The 20,201-nt window shown below is 55.1% G+C and overlaps 1 protein-coding gene and 1 pseudogene across 1 annotated transcript in view; both read left to right on the forward strand.

The window, feature by feature from the left end:
• The window catches only part of LOC148592634 (scavenger receptor cysteine-rich type 1 protein M130-like), a 36,018-nt gene extending 15,817 nt beyond the window's left edge, over window positions 1-20,201 (forward strand). The window contains exons 5-15 of the mRNA XM_088534237.1: window positions 3,705-4,019; window positions 4,160-4,468; window positions 4,707-5,025; window positions 5,642-5,959; window positions 6,036-6,346; window positions 6,613-6,999; window positions 7,261-7,398; window positions 7,672-7,767; window positions 8,056-8,139; window positions 19,765-19,893; window positions 20,077-20,201. Coding sequence (XP_088390363.1) covers window positions 3,705-4,019; window positions 4,160-4,468; window positions 4,707-5,025; window positions 5,642-5,959; window positions 6,036-6,346; window positions 6,613-6,999; window positions 7,261-7,398; window positions 7,672-7,767; window positions 8,056-8,139; window positions 19,765-19,893; window positions 20,077-20,201 — 2,531 coding nt within the window. The remainder of the gene's footprint in view (window positions 1-3,704; window positions 4,020-4,159; window positions 4,469-4,706; window positions 5,026-5,641; window positions 5,960-6,035; window positions 6,347-6,612; window positions 7,000-7,260; window positions 7,399-7,671; window positions 7,768-8,055; window positions 8,140-19,764; window positions 19,894-20,076) is intronic.
• LOC148592636 (NACHT, LRR and PYD domains-containing protein 12-like) lies at window positions 9,899-15,224 on the forward strand (annotated as a pseudogene).

Genomic DNA, 20,201 nt, shown 5'->3' on the forward strand with positions numbered 1-20,201 from the left:
CCAGCAGCTGGGCACAGGAGGGCCCTGGTCCGGGCCTGGCAGCCAGGGCACAAAATGGCCTCTCGAAGTCACCAGATTTGCCCTTTCCAGAAGGAGGTGACTGTCCCTTAATCCCCCAGAGACAGCAGGAGATGCAACAGATGCCCTGTCCTCAATACCCAGAGATGCAGGCTACAATGACGTTGGGGTCAGTAGTCCCAGCACTTCACTATGAGCGCTGTGAGGCTGCACCCTGCTAGTCTCTGAGGACACGTGTGCATGGTGTCGAGGGGCGCTGCCTCTGCAAAGCCATGGCCTGGCCAGGCAGGGTCTTGTTCACCTGAGGGACCAGCCACTGGGGCCTACTTGGATCTCTGCACCCTTGGGGAACTGCCTCCATTGTTACTCCCACACAAGCCTCTGGCTGCTGCCTGAGCTTTTATGTCCTTCCACTGTGCATTTCTCTCCTTCCTATTAGGAAAAGATAAAAACCAGAAACAAATCATATGTAGATTGTTAGCACCAGTGTAAAGGCTTCATTCATTCTGCCATATTGTGAGTGTGGCTGAAGTAGAAAAGTAGCATATCCTGCTAAGCGTGATCCTTCTTACATGAAATTTATCCCTCTTTGGCAATCCATGCGTGGGACCAGTCTATTACAATGGCAGCTGTGGGCATTTTGCCTGCATTGTCCTAAGCCGGGACACCTTCCCTCATGGTGCCCCAGCTACTATGCCCTGCTCCCATGCAGTGCCTGCCAGATCAACATCACTGGCACTACAAACTGCCCACAGACAGGGCAACTGCAGAGTGAGCACAGCTCTGCAGAAAGAGAGCAGGAGCAGTTGCACTCCCAGTGTTATAGTGTGCAGCTACCAGGCTTCCCCTGCTTGCCAGACATTATCCTTTCTTCAAGGCACGCCTGAAGGCCTACTGCCAAGAGAAGATTCTAGTGTTACGGGTGGAGATATCTTGAAGGGAGGCTTTGGCCTGCCTTCCTGCCACAACACGACAGCCCCATCCACAAGAGCATGAAACACATGTTGTGTCTAGCATGGGAGGCCTCACTCAGCACCACTGAAAAGATTCTGGGCCCATCCTCTTTACGCCCTCCCTTCTGACATTTATACCCACTAATAGGAAAGACAACATCAGGCTTCTCTTCTCCACGCTGAACAGGCCCAGCTCTGTCCACGTTTCCTTGGACCACACATGCTCCCATCCCTTCAGCATCTTAGGAGCCCTATGCTGGGCTCACTGCAATAGCTTCAGGTCTCTCTTGTGCTGGGGAGACCAGAACTGAGCACAGCTCTGCACATGTGGTCTCCCCAGGGCTGAGTAAAGACGGAGGGAGGATCCTCTCAACCTGCTGCCAGCGCTCTGCCTAATACAGCTCAGGACACCATTGGCCAGCTTCACCACCAGGACACATTGCGAACTGATGGTCTGTTGTCCACCATGCCTCCCAGGTGTTTCTCCAAAGGTTGTTTTCTAGCATGTCAGACCACACCTCTACTGGGTAAGGGGGATATTTTGCCCCAGGCGCAATACTCTGCACTTCCCTCTGTTCAACTTCATGCAGTTTCCCTCTCCCCATGTCTCCTACCTGTCAAGCCTCTGAGCCACAGCACAGACCTTCTTGAGCTCAGTGGCACTGATGGTTGCAGCTGATGGGCAAATTGAATGTGATGATCACAAAGGTGAAGCTCTGCCTGTGACAACAGCCACGCAGAGTGGAGTTAACCTGGAGCATGCCCCTAGGCCTCCTAAGAGTGGAAGGCTCCCGCACAGAACCACCAGTCACGTACAACTCTCAGTTTTGCCCCTAGAGCTCCTGGGTTGCATGAAGCTCCTGAAGTTGCATGAGCAGATAGAGAAGCAGGAGGTGAGATATACACTGTTCAGCGGCTCAGCAGAGGCAGTGGCCTTCAGCCTGCCACACCTGCTTCCTTGTGGGGCCACGTATGTAGCAGGGGAGGTATCTCCTTCCTGTCTCCGAGCTCCCTGTCAGAACCTCAATTTCCATGGGAAATTCTGGGCTGTGGCTGTCACACTTGCAGACAGCCGGGCACCACCTCCATCCACTTGCAGGCCTCTGCAAGGGGCCAAGGCCTTCCTGAAAATGTCCCATGGAGTCCTGGCATGGGCCTCACTTGGTACCACCCTGGAGGTTTCTATCCCACTGGCAGCCTCTGTGCCTCCTGTGCTCATGTGGAGGGCTGCTGAGGACAATGGGGCCAAAATTAGCCCCAGAGCATGCAGCAGACTGCAGCAGATGCTTCCCCAGGCAGAGGCTGGTCCATATCAGGGACCTTTGCTGGACTCCCTGGCACCATGTGTCTGATTCCCCCAAAACGTGTGCTCAGCCTTAGGGAGGCCCCCTCATTCCGCCACACCCCCTGCAGCCTCCCAGTTGGAGAGGCGTGCTCAACTCACCAAACTCCTCTTGCTACAGCTGTGCAGATGCCCTGCCATTGGCGGGGCGAACTAGATGCAAGAAGGGTATCTAAGCCGCATATATGGGCATGCGAGTGGATGGAGAAGTTTATTGGAGGTTGGGGCTTTGTCAGATGGGAGATAATCATCCTGATAACGTCTCAAAAGGTGTTTGCTGCACTGATTGGCTCCCCTGGCAGGGGGGCTTGCCTCGCTGCCTATATATTGCCCTCCCCACTACGGGAACGATGGTGGTCCAGGAGTCAAGTGGGAGCTGGGGGCTGTGCCATAGGGCAGGAGAAAAACAGGATGATCACCGATAACCTGCTCCTTGCCAGGGCACTGAGACTGCTGCTGTGTGTGCATCTCTGCTACGGTGAGTGCCTGTGGGCTCCTTGAGGCTGGAGTTGCTCATCCTCATGCCGAGAGTGGGAGGCGGTGAGGAGTGTCTGTGGGGGGACTCTGCTTTTGATCGTAGGGCCAAGTGCTGAGCACATGTGGCAGGACATGTCCTGTCCATATCCCTGTTGCCATTGGTGATAGGTATTTGTTGTCTGTATATGGCCCTGCCTTTGTACCTTCTGTCCTGCTGTTGCCCGGAATTTTAAGCCCATGCAAGCATAGGTCAGAGACAAGGGAAATGGCCAGAGCAGCGAGTAGAAGCCTTGAGGGTGAGGGGCAGTCATCAGAAACAGTCCCCCAGGCCAGCGTGTCAAGGCAGGCTGCACCCTTTATCCATGGCACACCATGCTGGGTCTCTGTGTCTCCTTCACACTCCTGCGTGGGCACCCACAGGCACCGGGGAGCTGCGGCTGGTGGACGGAGGCAGCGACTGCGCAGGACGGGTGGAGGTGAAGCACGAGGGCCAGTGGGGCAGCGTGTGCAGCTTCGACTTCCAGTGGGATGTCCGTGAGGCCTCCGTGGTCTGCAGACAGCTGGGATGTGGCATTGTGACCAGGACCTCCACATACAACCCTTTTGGGGCTGGAGCTGGACAGATCTGGCTACATCCCTACTACTGCCGTGGCACTGAGACAGAGCTCCACCTGTGCTCCCACCTCGGCTGGGGTCAGCACTTCTGTGATCATGATACGGATGTTGGGGTGACATGCTCAGGTAAGGGATTGTGTGACTATGCTGTGGTACAGCTACTTCACTATGGGGGGTTGAGAGCCAATGCAATGAGGCCCAGGGCCTCTCCACCATCTCTCCCTCTCCAGGATGAGATGGAGTGCAGGAGAGGGGTCAACACACAGCACCCTCTTGCCCTGTCAACACTTTTGATGCAGGTGCTGTGGAGCTGCGCCTTGTGAATGGGAGTGGTCCCTGTGAGGGCAGAGTGGAGGTGAAGCTGCAGGGACAGTGGGGCGCCGTGGCCGATGACCCATGGGACATGGAGGATGCCGAAGTGGTGTGTCAACAGCTGGGCTGTGGCTCTGCCAAAAGTGCTCACATTTCCACACCGTTCCGGGGAGGGTCTGGACCCATTAGCCTAGTTGGGATTGACTGTCGTGGAAAGGAGTCTGCCCTGTGGGAATGCACTATCACGCGATGGGGTCCATACAAACTCCCCCACGACTGGGATGTTGGTGTGATCTGCCAAGGTAAGAGCCCTGTGGTCACCCCAAGCTGCCTCGCTGCCTCCTGGGATGGCTATGCTAGCCCTGAGACTGTGATATCCCAGCAACCGCCCCAAATCAAGTTTCTGAGATCCCCATGACAGCCATTTTTTCTCTCCTGGCAGGATTTGTGCGGCTGGTTGGTGGGGACAGCACCTGCTCGGGACGTGTGGAGGTCAGGAAGGGCCGAGAATGGGCCACCCTCTGTGAGGCCCACGTGGACTTCAACGCTGCCAACGTCATCTGCAAGGAGTTGGGCTGTGGTGCAGCTCTGGCAGTCACCAGCGCAGCACATTTTGGATCTGGAGCTGGGCCCATCTGGGACGGAGGCTTTGAATGCGCAGGCAACGAATCCCTCCTGTCTGCCTGCGCCCGCAGGCTGCCCCATGCCCAGGGATGCACCCATGCCAACGACACCGGCATCATCTGCTCCCGTAAGAGCGCGGTGTGAGGGGCAGAGTGTGCTGAGGGGAGGGCAGGGAGGTCAGCAGATGGGACAAGGCTGCCCCAGGCAGGCATGGGGCACACACACAGTGAGGCCTGACTTGTGACAACCCCAGTGTATGGGGAGGCAGGAGGGTCTGGGTAAGCAGAGGATGCAATTCCTGCATGTCCTATCACTGTATGGGGATAGGCTCAGGGCTATCACCTCCCACTGCCTTTCTCTTCCAGCCTACACGGACTTCAGGCTGGTGAATGGCAGCACGGCCTGTGCAGGGCGGGTCGAGATGGAGGTGCGGGGCACCTGGCGCTCCCTCTGTGACACCGGCTGGGATGAGCATGACGCCCAGGTGCTCTGCCACCAGCTTGGCTGTGGATTTGTCACCTCCGTGCCCCACGGAGGCTATTTTGGGTCAGGGAGTGGCCCATTGTGGCGGGACACGTTTCACTGCAGCGGGATCGAGTCCCACCTGGGAGCGTGCCCTGCCACAGCGCTGGGGGTCCCTGCATGTTCTCCAGGCAACACCGCTGCAGTCATGTGCTCAGGTGCGTGTGGGGTAGAGAACTTCAATGAAAAGGGCTTGTTTCTGGGAGGGGAGCCGTCAGCAAAAGAGGTGGTGGGCTTGTCCTCTCCCCACAATCCCACCAGGAGCTGTGGGGCACAGGGACCACCTGGAGAAGCAGGTAGTCTTGCCGGACTGATCAGGGCAGGCAGAGGCGTCAGACAAATCACAGAACTGCCTGAACATAGGCAGGATGAGGGCAGTGTGACCATGCCACCAGGTGCTGTGAGGCTCAGGGACCACCTGGAGAGGTGGGTAGTCTTGCAGGACCTGTCAGGGCAGACGGAGTGCTCAGACAAGTCACAGGGCAGAAGTAACACAGAAATGAGGAAGACACTGGGCCCTTGAGAGCTTCCTGGCTGGTACCCCTGCTGTTGCCATCAGCCCTGTTGCTGCTGGAGACACTCCAGCAAGAGATATGGCAGGGGGTCTTTGCTCTCCTCTGATACCCTGGCCATGATGAGAAACTTGCACAGTATCCTGGCCATGGGTGCAAACCAAGGGGTTGGTGGACATGGAGCCACCAGGGGCCTAAGGGCAGGTGCCATTGCGGTAGACCCTGCGCCACTGCAAGGCTTCTCTCCTGCATGCAGGGCCAAGTAGTGCTGAACCTCTGCGTCTGGTGGGCGGGGAGAGCCGCTGCGATGGGCGCGTGGAGGTGGCCCTGCACGGAGCTTGGGGCCGAGCCCTGGCAGAGCACTGGGACACCAGCAGTGCCAACGTGGTGTGTCGGCAGCTCCGCTGTGGTGAGGCACAAAAGGTCCATGTGGCCCTGGTGCCAGGGCCAGCGTCCAGCCCTGTGGGGCTGAACGGGCTCCACTGCGTGGGCACGGAGGCTCACATGGCCCAGTGCAACTCCACGCTGCCCAGCACCAAAACAGCCAACCACAGCAAGGACGTGGTGGTTGTGTGCTCAGGTGAGTGTGCTGGGAAGGGCCGCAGGGCCCTGCGGGGCCCAAGCAGCCTCCCCTCCCGCACTGTCTCTCGATGCAGAGAGCCGGCGACTGCGGCTGGCGAGCGGGCCCGGGCGCTGTGCGGGGAGAGTGGAGGTCTACGTGCAGGGGGCCTGGAGCCGCGTCTGCCAGGACAACTGGGACCTGTGGGACGCTGCCGTGGTCTGTCGCCAGCTGGGCTGTGGCAGGGCCCTGGCAGCCCCCCGCTCAGCCCACTATGGCCAGGGCTCGGGGCCTGTGTGGCCGGGGGCCGGGGGCTGCCTGGGCACCGAACCCACACTCTGGCACTGCCCAGTGCCGGCCCCAGCGGGGGGCAGCTGCAGGCAGGGCAGCGGCGCAGCAGTCATCTGCTCAGGTCAGCACCGCTGCCACCAGGCCTGGGGATTGTGCTGCCCTGGGAGCGGCCTTGGAGCCAGCCCTTCCCACTCTCCTCCCTGACCACCTCCCCACGCCATGTGCCAACCACAATGGCCTAGACGGCACCTTCTCTCCACAGAGCCGAGGGGTCTGCTCCTTGGGGTGCTGCTCTTGTGCCCCACGAGGGGTGCAGGGTTGCTGGGACAATGGGGGTGTCTGCCCCACCTCAGCTGATCTGGGCTCCCCTGTGCTGCCCCCTTGCAGAGCTCACAGACCTGCGGCTCGTGGGCAACAGCAGCTGCACTGGGCGCCTGGAGGTCTTCTACAACGGGACGTGGGGCAGCGTGTGCGCCAACGGCACCAGCGCCAACACAGCCGCCGTGGTGTGTCGCCAGTTGGGTTGTGGGGATGGTGGACGGCTGATATCTGCCCCAGAAAAAGCATGGGGCTCAGACCCTGCCTGGCTGTCCTGGGTGAAGTGTGTGCCTGGAACCAACTCCTTGTGGCACTGTCCCTCGGCACCCTGGCACCTTCAGCCCTGCGACTCTGCTGGGGACACCCACATCACCTGTGATGGGAAGTCTGCAGGCAGCGCAGGGCCTCCCACGCCAGGCACGGCAACCACCTGTCCAGACGGCACAGCCTGCACAGGTAGCTCTGCCCGCACAGGGCAGCACGGTGGCCCCAGGGACAGTGCAACTCCAGCTCACTGGAGGGGGATCCGCTCTGCCAAGAACCCAGCTGCCTGGGAACTGCCCCTCTGGGCCCCAGGCACAGGGGGGACCTCCTTGTCCTCCCTGTCCTAAAAAGTCCTATCCTGCATTGCCACATGTGTCCACTGCCTCAGAGATGTAGGATGGGAGAGAGTCCCTGCCCTCCATCCAGCTGTGCCACATGTTGCTGTCCTCACAGGTGCTCCCAGCACACTCCCAGCAGCTGCTGAGGCCATGCCAGTGCCCACCATGCTCTGCATCATTTTCGCTACCCTTCTCTGCCTTGCCCTTGGTGCCCTCGCTGTGCAGGCTTGGCGTGCAATTGCTCTGCACAGAGGTTTGTTGCACTGGGGTACTCTTCGGTGGAAGTGTTATGGGGTGGCCTGTCTGTCCAGGCTGGGACCTGTTGAGGTGGTGAAGGCTAGGAGGCCTGGTGGGGGTGAGGGCAGTACCTGGGGTAGCAGATGGTTCAGGCAAGGATATCAAGGCACTCAGAGGAGTGGGAAAAGCAGTGGGGCTGGGCCACAGAGGTAGGGGGAGGATTGCGGGTGACCACTAATATCCATTGTGCTGTACCTGTGGCCTTGCTTATGGCTGCCTTCCTTTCCAGGCCCTGGCACAGATGTGGATGCAACTTATGGGGCCGTCTATCAGGAGCTTGACTACACCATGAGACCAGAGCACCAGGAGATGTCGAATGCCTCAGGTGGGTTTGCCATGGACCTGGGAGTATGTGACTCTCAATAGTCCTTCCCTCTCTCCCCCAGCTCATGCCCGGTAACTTTCCCTGCTGAAGGAGGCCTCTGGGCCAAGTCCCTACACACCCACTGCAGCACCCAACATCAGAGCCTGGCCACGTACTGGTCACGACGAGCTGCCATGTGGGGGCATCTCCAGGTTCTCCACAGTCCCTGCTCTGCTGTGAGGCCATCGTGCCCAGGGTGCAGGCCAGGCCGTGGGGCCAGGCAGCCTCCCTTAACATCCCATGCTCCAGGCTCCCCATCTGAAGGCTCAGCTACAAACCTGCCTTATTACACCAGCAACAGTGTGGAAGCTGGCAGCACCGGGACAGCATCAGGTATGTGGCAACGCCACATCTGCAGGGTGTGGGTGGGAATAACTCTGGCCTAGCCCTTGATTCACTCTCCTGTCTGTCACAGACACCCCTGCCGTGACCAGGCATGAGCCCCTGGATGGATATGACGATGCTGAAGCTGTGCTGGATCACAGCTGCGACAGAGTTGTCTGTGAGACATCAGTGATAGGAGGTAAGAGGTGCCACAACCTGCACAGCAGCCAATGCGAGAGTTGTGGCGGCCTGCAAGGAGCAGCGGCTCCTCCATACACAGCCATGGCAGTGGGCAGCAGCTGGGCACAGGAGGGCCTTGGTCCAGGCCTGACATCCGGGGCATGAAATAGCCTCTCTAAGTCACCGGATTTGCTCTTTCCAGAAGGAAAACGATTCTCCCTGAACCCCACAGAGCTACCAGGAGATGCAACAGATGCCCTGTCCTCAACAGCCAGAGATGCAGGCTATGATGACGTTGGTGTCAGCAGCCCCAGCACGGCACTGTGAGTGCTGTGAGGCTGTACCATGGGAGTGTCCAGGGACACATGAGCATCGTATCAAGGGGCGCTGCCTCTGCAAAGCCATGGTCTGGCCACACAGGGCCCTGTTCACCTGAGTAACCAGCCACTGGGGCCTGCTTGGGACTGTGGACTCTTGGGGAACTGCTTCCATTGTCACTCCCACACAAGCCTCTGGCTGCTACCTTAGCTTTTATATCCTTCCACTGTGCATTTCTCTCTTTCCTGTTGATAAAAATAAAATAAGGTAAGAAATTGCTTGCGGACTCTTGGCAATACGGTAAAGACTTCATTCATTTTGACATATCGTGGGGGTGGCTGGGGTAGACAAGTCACGTATCCTGTTAAGCTTGATCATTCTTGCATGAAAGCCGTACCACTTTGGCCACCCTTGCATGGGGTCAGTCTATTAGAACGGTTGCTCTGGGCATTTCACCTGCACTACCCGAAGCCAACACACCTCCCCTCGTGGTGTCCCCGCTGCTACGCCCTGCTCCCGCACAATGCTTGCCAGGTCACCATCACTGGCACTGCACACTGCCCACAAACAGTGCACTGCAAAGTGAGCACAGCTCTGCAGAAAGAGTCCAGCAAGGGTGGCACTGCCCAGTGTGGCAGTGTGGAGCTACCACGCTTCCTTTCCTTGCTGGATGGTTTGTTTGTTCCAAGGGAGGCCTGAAGGCCAACTACCAAGACAATATTGTAGTGTTGTTATGGGTGGAGGTACCTTGAACGGAGGCTTTGGCCTGCCTTTCTGCCACAACACGAGGGCCCCATCCATGAGAGCAAGAAACACACGTTGTGTCAAGCATGAGAGTCATCACTGAGCACCACTGAAAAAGATTACGGACCCATCCTCTTCACTCCCTCCCTTCTGACATTTATATCCACTAATAGAAAGGACAACATCAGGCTTCTGTTCTCTTTGCTGAACAGGCCCAGCTCTCTCTGCTTTTTGTCGTACAACATATGTTCCCATCCCTTCAGCATCTTTGGAGCTTTTTCCAGGACTCACTCCAATACTTCCAGGTCTCTCTTGTAGTGGGGAGCCCAAAACTGTGCACAGCATTGCACATGTGGTCTCCCCAGAGCTGAGTAAAGAGGGAGGGAGGATACTCTCCCTCAAACTGCTGTGAGCGCTCTGCCTAATACAGCCCAGGATTTCATTCTTGGCCGCAAGGACATGTTGTTCACCATCTATTTGTTGTCCACCAGGTCTCCCAGTGTTTCTCTGAAAGCTGCTTTCCAGCATGTCAGATCACAGCTTCTACTGGGGCAAGGGGTTATTCTGCCCCAGGAACAACACTCTGCACTTTAAATCTGGCTTTATTTCAATTGGTTTTTCTTTCTTGTTGGTTTAGGGTACAAACAGAAATACAGAGCACACGTGATAAGGGAGTTCCTTCAATATAAAGATGTAAATGCTTGTCTCAGTGAGAACCTGACTGCAGGTAGCCGCGACACCAACCTGACGATTGTTATGAACCCTCAGACCAAAAGGAAAGGAGAACAGGAAACCATCACTGTGAGTCAGCATCATACAGACACCAGCAATAAGCAATCTAGCATTGCTGTTACTGTGGCACAGCTGTTTCAGTCTACTGAAGAAGGACAAGCGCCACACACGGTTGTGCTGGTGGAAGCTGCAGGGATGAGAAAGACAATGACAGTGAGGAAGATCATGGTAGAGTGGGTGGAAGGAGTCCTTTAAACACAGTTTGACTATGTTTTCTACCTCGACTGTAAAGAAATTAGCCCTACTAAAGAAGTGAGTGTGGTAGACTTGATTTCAAATTGCTGTCCCCATAGAAGGACACCGATTAGAAAGATTCTGGATAGGCCAGAAAAGGTCCTCTTTGTTACAGATGGGTTAGACTACCTAAGATTTTCTTTGCTTCAGCCAGAAGAGGACCTAAGCTCTGAGTTCAGGGAAAAGAAGCCACTGGAAACCACTCTGATGAGTTTATTGAAGAAAATCATTCTCCCTGAATCCTCCTTGATGATCACTATGAGGCCAACAGCCCTTCAAAATGTGGTACAGTGCTTAGAGAATGACTGCTATGCAGAAATACTGGGCTTCTCAGCAGGTGCAAGGGATGAATATTTCCACAGGTGTTTTGACACTGATTACAAAGCAGATACTATCTTCAGGTTTGTCAAAGGAAACAAAACAACATTTGCCATGTGCTTTGTCCCTATCATGAGTTGGACTGCCCGTACTATCCTGGAACAAGAATTTTACAAGAAGAAAAGTCTTAAGACAACCACAGGAATGTATATGTTTTACCTTTGCAGATTACTGAAATGCAGAGCAGGTGAGGGCAAACAGGACCTGCAGCAGTTCCTGTGCAAACTTTGCTGCTTGGCTGCTGATGGGATGTGGATGAACAAGGCGCTGTTTGAGGAAAAGGAAATCAAAGAGCGGGGCCAGAACTTCTCTCCCTCTTCCTCAACGAGAACACTTTAAAGAAAGGCACAGACCATGGGAATGTCTATAGCTTCATTCACCTGCACCTCCAGGAGTTCTTCGCTGCAATGTTTTATATCCTGGAGGATGAGGAGGCAGGCAGCGATTCAGGGACTTATGTGAAGGACACAAAAGTGTTATTGGAAAACTTTAGAACATCTAGAAAGGATCTGATGTTAACAGTGACTTTCTTATTTCTGCTAAATGGAAACACCATAGAATTTATGAAGCAAAGAATTGGGTGTAGACTTTCACCAAAATTTAAGGATGCTATGCTGAGGTCTATTCAGATATGGCCTAGAGGAATTTCACCTCTAGGTGAAGGGACAATGAAGATTAAGGATCTGGCTGTGTTTCACTGTTTGTCTGAGATTTATGAAGAAGAATTTGTGCAGCGTGCCTTGAATTGTTTCACTGCCATAGACTTTCATGACATGAAGCAGACCCAATATGATCAAATGGCCCTTTCGTTCTGTATCAAACACTGGATCAAAATGGGCTCTGTGACCTTCCAAGGGTGCTCCTTCGATCATCAAGATTATGAGGAAGAGTTAGTTTCAGGCTCTGCACCATGGTTGAACTGATAAGTATGCCCCCAATCCCTCCCTCCCACTTAAGCAACCAAAAATAATGGCAATATTTACCATGATAAAACCTTAACGAACAGGTGCCATGATATGCATTCTCTGCCAGAAAGGATGCTTTTAAAGGCATTTGCAACCTGCTGCCTCTCATGTAAACTGTTCTTTCCACCGGCAGTTACACTCAGGTCCTCAGCAGATGATTTTATTTAGGCTCCAGAACAACTGTAGGAGAATGAAGGTTGTGAAATCTCCTCTTGCTTGTTGTGTACAGGAGGATCTAAAGATATATAGCATTTTCAGCTCAGCTTCCCAGGTGTTGCAATGCAGCCACCCCTTACTCAGGACTAGAAGAGCCCATTGCTCCAGGGCTGCACCTTCTCCCCAGGCCCTTTTGGTCCTGTCCATAACACACAGCAGGATGAAGCATGACGAGTATGGCTCCAGCAGCAGTGAGCCACGCTCTCAGAGGGCTCTGATATGTGTCCTCACTCAAGCATAAGGCATGCTTAAGTTTTAAGTATGCACTGATGCTCTCTGCTATGTTGGAGAGTAAGTTGAATCCAGCAGTAACGGTTCAATGAACACAGTCCCTCCTATTGCGTCTCCAAATGGGTCTGTGTTCACTCCCAAACTGTGCTTGTCCCTCCAGAGGAGACATTCTGGGAGCTGGTAGTGAGCCCTACTTTGGGATGCTCATGCACTGAGGCCTAAGGTGAGATGTGCACTATTTGCTGAGTGGCAGGTCTCTCTGGGTGGCTGTCTGTGTCTCTCCCTCCCCATTCTGGCAGGGAGGGTGAAGCAGATCCCTCCGCCTGGGTGAGCTGGAGAGAATATCAGCCCCCTGCTCTGCAGGGATCGACAGCCGGTGGAGGAGCAGCCATCCCCTATCTCCCTGCTCTGCCAGGCACTGAGGAACACAAGCAGTGAAGTAAAGACACTGAGGTAAGATTGCTCCGTCGGGAAGGGTGATGTAGCCCAAAGCACAAAGGGATGTGGTGTGATGCTTTCATCATTCTCCACTGCTCTGTCCCACAGGCTGCAGTGGTGTGGCCTCACGGAGGACTGCTGCGAGGACCTTGCAAGGCTGCTGGCCACTCACCCCAGCCTGGACCAGCTGGACCTGGGTGACAAGCTGGGTGACCACGGCGTGCGGGTGCTGTGCAAGGGGCTGCAGCAGCCCACATGCCAGCTGCGGGTCCTACGGTGAGCGATGCCAGGCCCTCTGGCACCTCCTGCCACTGCAGCTTCAGCTATTCAAGAGCCAAAGGGTGCAGGGTGGAGGAGAGTACTGGGGATGGATGGGAAAAAGTCATTGCAGGGCATGATCATCCCTTTGCCCCACTTTCCCAGGGATGCACTGTCCACTGCAAGTGCCTGCTTTTTCCAACACAGAGGTGCTCAGGGTAAATAGCTTAAAGGCAGGAACCCCTCCATAGTGGCAGTAGTGTAGAGAGTGTCACCCAGTAAGATGCAGGGTGTTTGGGAGGGTTGTGGTGTGTAGTACTTCTGCTCCTGATTGTTGCTGGGTGACCAGGAGTGAGGTGGCCCACAGGACCTCCACTTGGATGAGCGGTCATGAGCCCTGAAGGACGTTTCTGCATGTTTCGTCTTCAGGCTATGGTACTTCCACCTCACCAGTGCTTGCTGTGAGGATCTTGCCACTGTGCTCCGGACCAACCGGCACCTGATGGAGCTGGATTTGTCCTGTAACAATGAGCTGAGAGATGCTGGTGTACAGCTGCTGTGTGAAGGGCTTCAGCATCCCACCTGCCAGCTGCAGACACTGCGGTAAGGGCCACAGAACTGAGCAGTGCCCCACGAGACCACCTGACCTATTAGAGTGAGGAGTGGAGCCAAAAGAAAAATAAGCAAAATACTGAGGAATCTTGGCATTTTCCTCTGGAATTCAGCCATCACAAGTCCACAAGTTTGCATTTCCTGCTCTGTGGATGGTGGTGCCCCACACACATGGCCATGGCTTGTGCCATAGCAGGGTCTTTCCCAGTAGGATGCTGGGAGCCAAGGCTAGCTTGGGGATGGCAATGACTGGATATGGGACTCTCCAAGCAACAGCCTGGCCTGTTCTGCCTGCTTTCCTAGAGAGCAGGAAGACAGTGTTTCTTGGGAGAAGCAACTGGGAGGGCTGCAAAAGGGTGCCTAGACCCAATGGAACAAGCAGGGCCTTACATGATTAAAATGGCCAGATCTGCCACTCAGCCCAGTCACAGTCCGGGGAGAAAGAGGAGACTCTGAAGTCATGGTTCCTCCAGCACTCGGCCCTCCCTGATGTGGGTTCAGATGTGCCAGGTAAAGGGCAGGGAAGGCAGCTCTTGCAGCTTCTCTGGACAGGAGTGTGACCCTGACTGTGCTGTTTCTGTCCCTGCACAGGCAGTTCCACATTTCCAAGTGGAGCATTTTGATTTCTCTCTCCCATCTTGATAAGCTGTCAGTAAAGCCCTGTTGCTGTTGTCTTTGCTTTGGTCACACAGATTAGGGAGCTGTCGTCTCACAGGCACTTTCTGTGAGGCCTTGGCTGCTCTGCTCCTTGTCAACCAGAGCCTGACCTGCCTGCATCTGAGCGACAATGAGCTTGGATGTGCTGGGGTGCAGCGGCTCTGCCAGCTACTGAAGCATCCTGCCTGCCAGCTGCGGACACTGGGATAAGGGATATGGGGCTTCCCTGATCGTTCTCCACTGCACTGCCCTGGCACCCCAAGGAAGAGCTCTGTTATTGCCCCTACTTGGGCTTCTCTATCTGTGCTTGACCAAAAGTGCCCCTGCAAGGGTGGCTCCCCGGGTATCACAGTCTGGGTGGTTTTTGTTTGTCTGTTTTTGCTTTTGTTTTGTTTTGCTTTGTTTTGCCAGGCATAGACCTCACCTGGGCCCTGTATGGCCTATGCCTTTCATTCCAACAGCAGGGAGGCCCTGGGGTGTCCTGGACAGTTGCACTCTCTAGACTTGTGTGCCCCAGAGCTAAAGAGCTAACCAAGACTTCCAGACCTCTGTGACCTAAGGCCAGTGTGGCAAATCCCATGGGCTGTGGGGCCTTGAGCCCCTTCTGTTCTCTGTCACACTTGCCCCTGCAGCCCCAGGGCAGTGAAATCCATGGGCAAGGAGTGGGGAAGGCAGCCGGGCTGTGGCCGTGCAGGCATCCTGGGGCCAGATGCTGTGGGGCAGGGACAATGTATCCTCATCAAGGTCTTTGTTGCCCTGCAGTCTCATGCAGCAGTCAGTATCTAGGGTAGTTTGACCAGTTCTCCTTTTCTTGCTCAATTTAAAGACTGAACACATCTGGATTAAATGAAGAAACACAGCAGGAGCTGGCTGCCGTCAAGAGAATAAAGCCCAACCTGAAGTTAGGCTATTTCTTTGAACAAGATACCCTGCAGACAAGGCCTACATCCCCATTGCCTTCTCACCAGGGAGCCCTATTGGGCAGAGGTGGAGGAAGGATCAGGAGGAGGTTTCCCTCTTTAATGGGAGCTCCTTTTTATGACAGGAATGATTTGTAACATGCGTGGTAGGGATCTGATCAGTGCTCCTGGGAAGGATGGGAGACATCCCCTGAACCTTGTCATGTATGAAAGACCTGGCCCATGGTCCTTTGTGCATCTGCTGGGGATCGGGGCTGAGCGACTCCGTGCAGGGGGATGAAGCCATGGATGAGGGTGCAGGTGACTCTGGCAATTTTTTCCTTTCAATCCGTGGGGGCAGTGAGTGGGGAAAGAAAGGGGCTTTGGGTCCAGCTCACAACATTTATATACTTATGTATTTCATCCATACATTAGGATTTTTGTATTTCTGAAGTCATCTCTAGTTTTCTAGATTCTACAGTTAGTGGGAGGGTCCTTTCTCTCGCTCTTTTTTAACACCGCTCTTACCTGTGAGTAGATGTTGAGCAGATGTTGGGCTGCTAGAGCCAGAGAGCTCAGGGCAGTGCAAGCAGAGGATGTGAGCACAGCTCCTAAGAGTGGAGGTGTGGGATATAGCTAAGAGGGAGCAGGCAGCAGATGGAGAGCAGCATGCAGAAATAGCTTGTGCCAGCAGGTCACACCACTTTCATTGGGCCTCAAAGCCCGTGAAAGAGGTGAAACTTAAACACCCTAATGTTTCTTGCAGAGTCTGAGTAGACTGTTAATCAGCCACGCAATGTCCTCCACTCTGGGCCTGTTGCTTGTGCATGGGAGCCCCGCTCATGCATGGAACTCCCTACAAGAAAAGGATTCCCAGTGGACTTTGTAGGGCCCTGCAGGCGCATGGAGATGCTGCCCAGCTGCCTGCAGGTGTGCGCCCCCCAGCCCACAAGCGCCCGCAGCAGCTGTGCTGGCTCCCAGCAGCAGAGCTGAGACAGGAAGGAGGTGGCTTCCCCCCATGCACACCAGCCCCTGCGAGGAAGTGGCTGTGGCCGCTCGCATGGTGGTTTGAGACAACATGGGGCGTAGCTGCTGCTACTGCACTCCTGCCCCAGCAATGTGTCTGCGGGGCCCACCAGAGAGCCAGCACCTTGCCACCTCCTTCTGCTCAGTCAGCTACATTTCAGACTGCCATAAGGGTTTCTCACATCAGCCCCTTTTCGGTCCTCATGCACCACTGGGGCCTCCACTCCTGCGGGAGCCCTTTCCCTAAGCGCAGGGGCCTGGGAGACCTTGTTGGCAAAGCTTGTCCTCACTTCCTCCTCCTGGACATGCCCCTTTTCACTGTAGATCAGTCCAGCTTAGCCAGGTCGTGTCTGAGGTGTCAGCTCCTCTCCCGTGCCTTCAGACTGCTCTTGTGTTCGGTGCATGTTGTGCTTCATGCCCTGCTGGGGGTCCTGCACTCAGTCTGGGGAGGCTAAAGGTGACAATGACAAAGAGGAGGCTCTACCAGTGACACCAACCACACAGAGCAATGTTAAAGCAGGAGTATCCAAAGTCCTTCTTGAGCAGTCCTGTTGACCAGCAGGGTCAAGGGCATTGCCACGGCTCTCCTGTGCACCTTAGCTTCACCAGAGCTCCTGCATTGCTCTGGATTTGCTCCAGACCTTTGAAACATCTCCAACAAGGGAGACTATACAACTTCTCAGGGCATCCTGTTCCAGTGCTCTGTAACCTTCACAGGAAAGAACTTTTAGCTGCTGTTCAGACAGAACTTCCTGTGTTGCCGTTTGTGCCATTATCTCTCATCCCATCCCTGGGCATCGCTGAAGAGAGTCTGCCCCATTCTCTTCATGCTCTCCCTTCAGTTATTTATATTCATAAATGTTTCCCCTGCTCTCAGGATTTGTTTTTCTTTGCTGAAGCAGCCCAGGTCTCTCAGCCTTTCCTTATACGACACACCCAGGGACACAGGCTACAGCAAGATGCTGTTAGCAGCCTTGAGAGGCTCCTTGTCACCCTTGCGCCAGCAGCCCCAGGGGGCTGAAATCCATGGTCAGGGAGTGGAGTTGGCAGCAGGGCTGTGGCCTTGCAGGCACCCTGGGGCCAGATGCTGTGGGGCCGGGACAGTGTATCCCATGTAGGTCTACACTGCCCTGTAGTCACATGCGGCAGTCAGTATCTAGGGTAGTTTGACCAGTTCTTGTCCTTTTCTTGCTTTATTTAAAGACTGAACATGTGGGTTAAATGAAGAAACACAGCAGGACCTGGCTGCGCTCAAGGGAAGAATGGAATTATTGCTGCTGGCATAGACATTCGCTGGGGCGTTGGACCATGCCTGCAGAAAGGCATAACTGTTCTATGCTATTTTAGCTGTGCTATGCTATTTGCTAAACCTCCAGAGACGGGAGTTTTCTCCATTACTGCCCACCTGGGCCCATGTTCACCTGAAAGGCAGTAGCGCCGTAGCACCTTGAGGGGTCCGGCTGTATGGTAAATCATAAACTAGCAAAACAATCCTCTCCATGGCCAGAGATGTAGCCTTGGCATGGAATCCCTGCTCGCGCATGGAAAACCCCAGGACACCCAGGAGGGGGTCCTGGCCTGGGCCTCCCCAGGGAGCGTGCAGGACAACTCTGGCCCCTCACAGGGGCCGACAGAGAGAAGGAGGAGCTGCCTGTACTCCCTGAAGCTGTGTGTCCCACAACCCACCAGCTCCCACAGCAGCTCTCTTTGCCCCTGCTAGCACTAAGATAGGAGGGAGGTGGTTTTCCTCTGCATGCCAAACCTCATGAGGAAGCCGCCATGGCAGCCCAGGTGCTGGTGTAGGGCAGTACAGGGCAAATCACTGCACTCCTGCCACAGCACAGGTCTGTGGTCCCCCTGAACAGATCACCCCTCACCACCTGCTCCTGCTCCGCCAGCTGCATATCAGATCACAAGAATGTCTCTGCAGCATTGTATCTTTCTAAAGTCCTCAGAGTTTTCAGATGTTATGACATACCTTACTATTGCACCCAGTAATTGTTTTTCCATTTCAATGACCACTCAGAGAAGAGGAGGGCAACCCTGAGGGGAAACCTGTCTGCTCCCTTGGTGTCAAGGGATGTAGTTGACAGGCTCCCAGGAGGCACCGAGATTTCTTAGCTCAGTCCTTTCTTGATCCTTAGGTACTCACTACTGGATGCTCCTCTGCTGCCTGAGGCCTTTCCCTAAGCACAGCCACGTGAGAGACCTTGCTGGCAAAGCTCATCCTCATTTCCTCCTCCTCGAAATGCCCTTTTGCACTGGAGCTCAGGCCACCTTAGCGAGGTAGCCCTCCTGAGGCTTTATGGTGCTCCATGGAGGCCATCCTTCATGCCCTCCTGCTTGCTCTGCACTCAGGCAGATGCTGGGGCGATTAAATGTGATGATCACAAAGACAAAGCTCTGCCTGTGACAGAACCCATACGGAATGGTGTTAACCTGGAGCATGCCCCCAGTCCTCCCAGGAATGGCAGGGTCAAGGGCAGCACCACCGGTCTCCTGTGCCCCTCACCTTTGTCCCCAGAGCTCCCAGGTTGCTCTGGATTTGCTCCAGCTCTTTGTGGCACTGTAAAGAGATACAGATACACCAAAGTCTCGTGTTATCGTGGTATAAAATGCAGTTGGATGAGAAGATAGAGAAGCAGGTGGTGAGATATAGACCGTTTAGAGGTCCAGCAGATGCATGTGCTTTGAAAAACAGTGGCACTCAGCCTGCCACAACTCTTTTCCTCTCAGGGCTCATGTTCAGCAGGGGAACCACGTCCTTGCTGCCTCAGAGCTCCGTGGGACAAGCTTAATCTCTATGGGGGCTTCTGGGTTGTGGGTGTTACATTTGCAAGCAACCAGACACCACATTCTTCCATCCACAGGCTGCCAGGAGGAGCCAAGTCCTTCCTCAAATGTCCCATAGAGCCCTGGAATGGGTCTGACTTGGTGCCACCCTGAAGCTTTCTATGTTTCAATCCCAGAGGCAGTTCCAGTGCTTGGTCCCAAGTGGAAGGTTGTGGTGAAGAGGGACCTGTTGCAGGGCTGGAACCACAGCAGGAAGGAAGATGCAGCAGAGGCTGCCCGAGGGGAGGACGCTGCCTGTTGGGACAGGTCTCTTGCTGGGCCCCATTGCACAGTGTGCCAGCCCCAGCTCCACACGGATTCAGAGATAGGAAGGGCCCAGGCATGCCCTGCACACACTGCAGGCACCCAGCTGGAACCCCTACTTAGCTCATCAAGCTGCCCACAGGGAGAGCTGGTCAAGAAACCACCCATTTGCAGGGCAGACTCGATGCAAGAAGCGGATCTGAGCCACATATGTGGACATGCACACGGATGGAGAAGTTTATTGGAGGTGGGGGCTCTGTCAGATGGGAGATAACCATCATGGTACTGGCCACGAGGAGGTGCCGTGTGGGGACAGCTCCAGGTTCTCCACAATCCCCGCTCTGCTGTGAGGCCATCGTGCCCAGGGTGCAGGCCAGGCCATGGGGCCTGGCAGCCTCCCTTAATATCCCATGCTCCAGGCTCCCCAGCTGAAGGCTCAGCCACTACGGTGCCTTATTACACCAGCAACAGTGTGGAAGCTGGCAGCACTGGCACAGCACCAGTTATGTGGCAATCCCAGTTCTGCAGACTGTGGGTGGGAACAACGCAACTCTGGCCTGGCCCTCGATTCACTCTCCTGTCTCTCACAGACACCCCTGCTGTTACCAGTCATGACCCCCTGGATGGATATGATGATGCTGAAGCTGTGCTGGATCTGGGAGAGGCTGCTACTCCAGGGATAAATGACACAGCTGTCTGCGACACAGCAGCACTAGGAGGTAAGAGGTGTCACAACCTGCACAGCAGCCAGTGAGAGTGTTGTGCCCGCCTGCAGGGAGAGGCGGCTCCTCCATACACAGTCATGGCAGTGGGCAACAGCTGGGCACAGGAGGGCCCTGGTCCGGGCCTGGCAGCCAGGGCACAAAATGGCCTCTCGAAGTCACCAGATTTGCCCTTTCCAGAAGGGAGGCGACTGTCCCTTAATCCGCCAGAGACAGCAGGAGATGCAACAGATGCCCTGTCCTCAATACCCAGAGATGCAGGCTACAATGACGTTCGGGTCAGTAGTCCCAGCACTTCACTATGA

This window comes from Tinamus guttatus, unplaced genomic scaffold, assembly GCF_059628265.1.
Source record: "Tinamus guttatus ecotype Peru unplaced genomic scaffold, ASM5962826v1 Tinamus_guttatus_pri_ptg000546l, whole genome shotgun sequence".
Taxonomy (NCBI): domain Eukaryota; kingdom Metazoa; phylum Chordata; class Aves; order Tinamiformes; family Tinamidae; genus Tinamus; species Tinamus guttatus.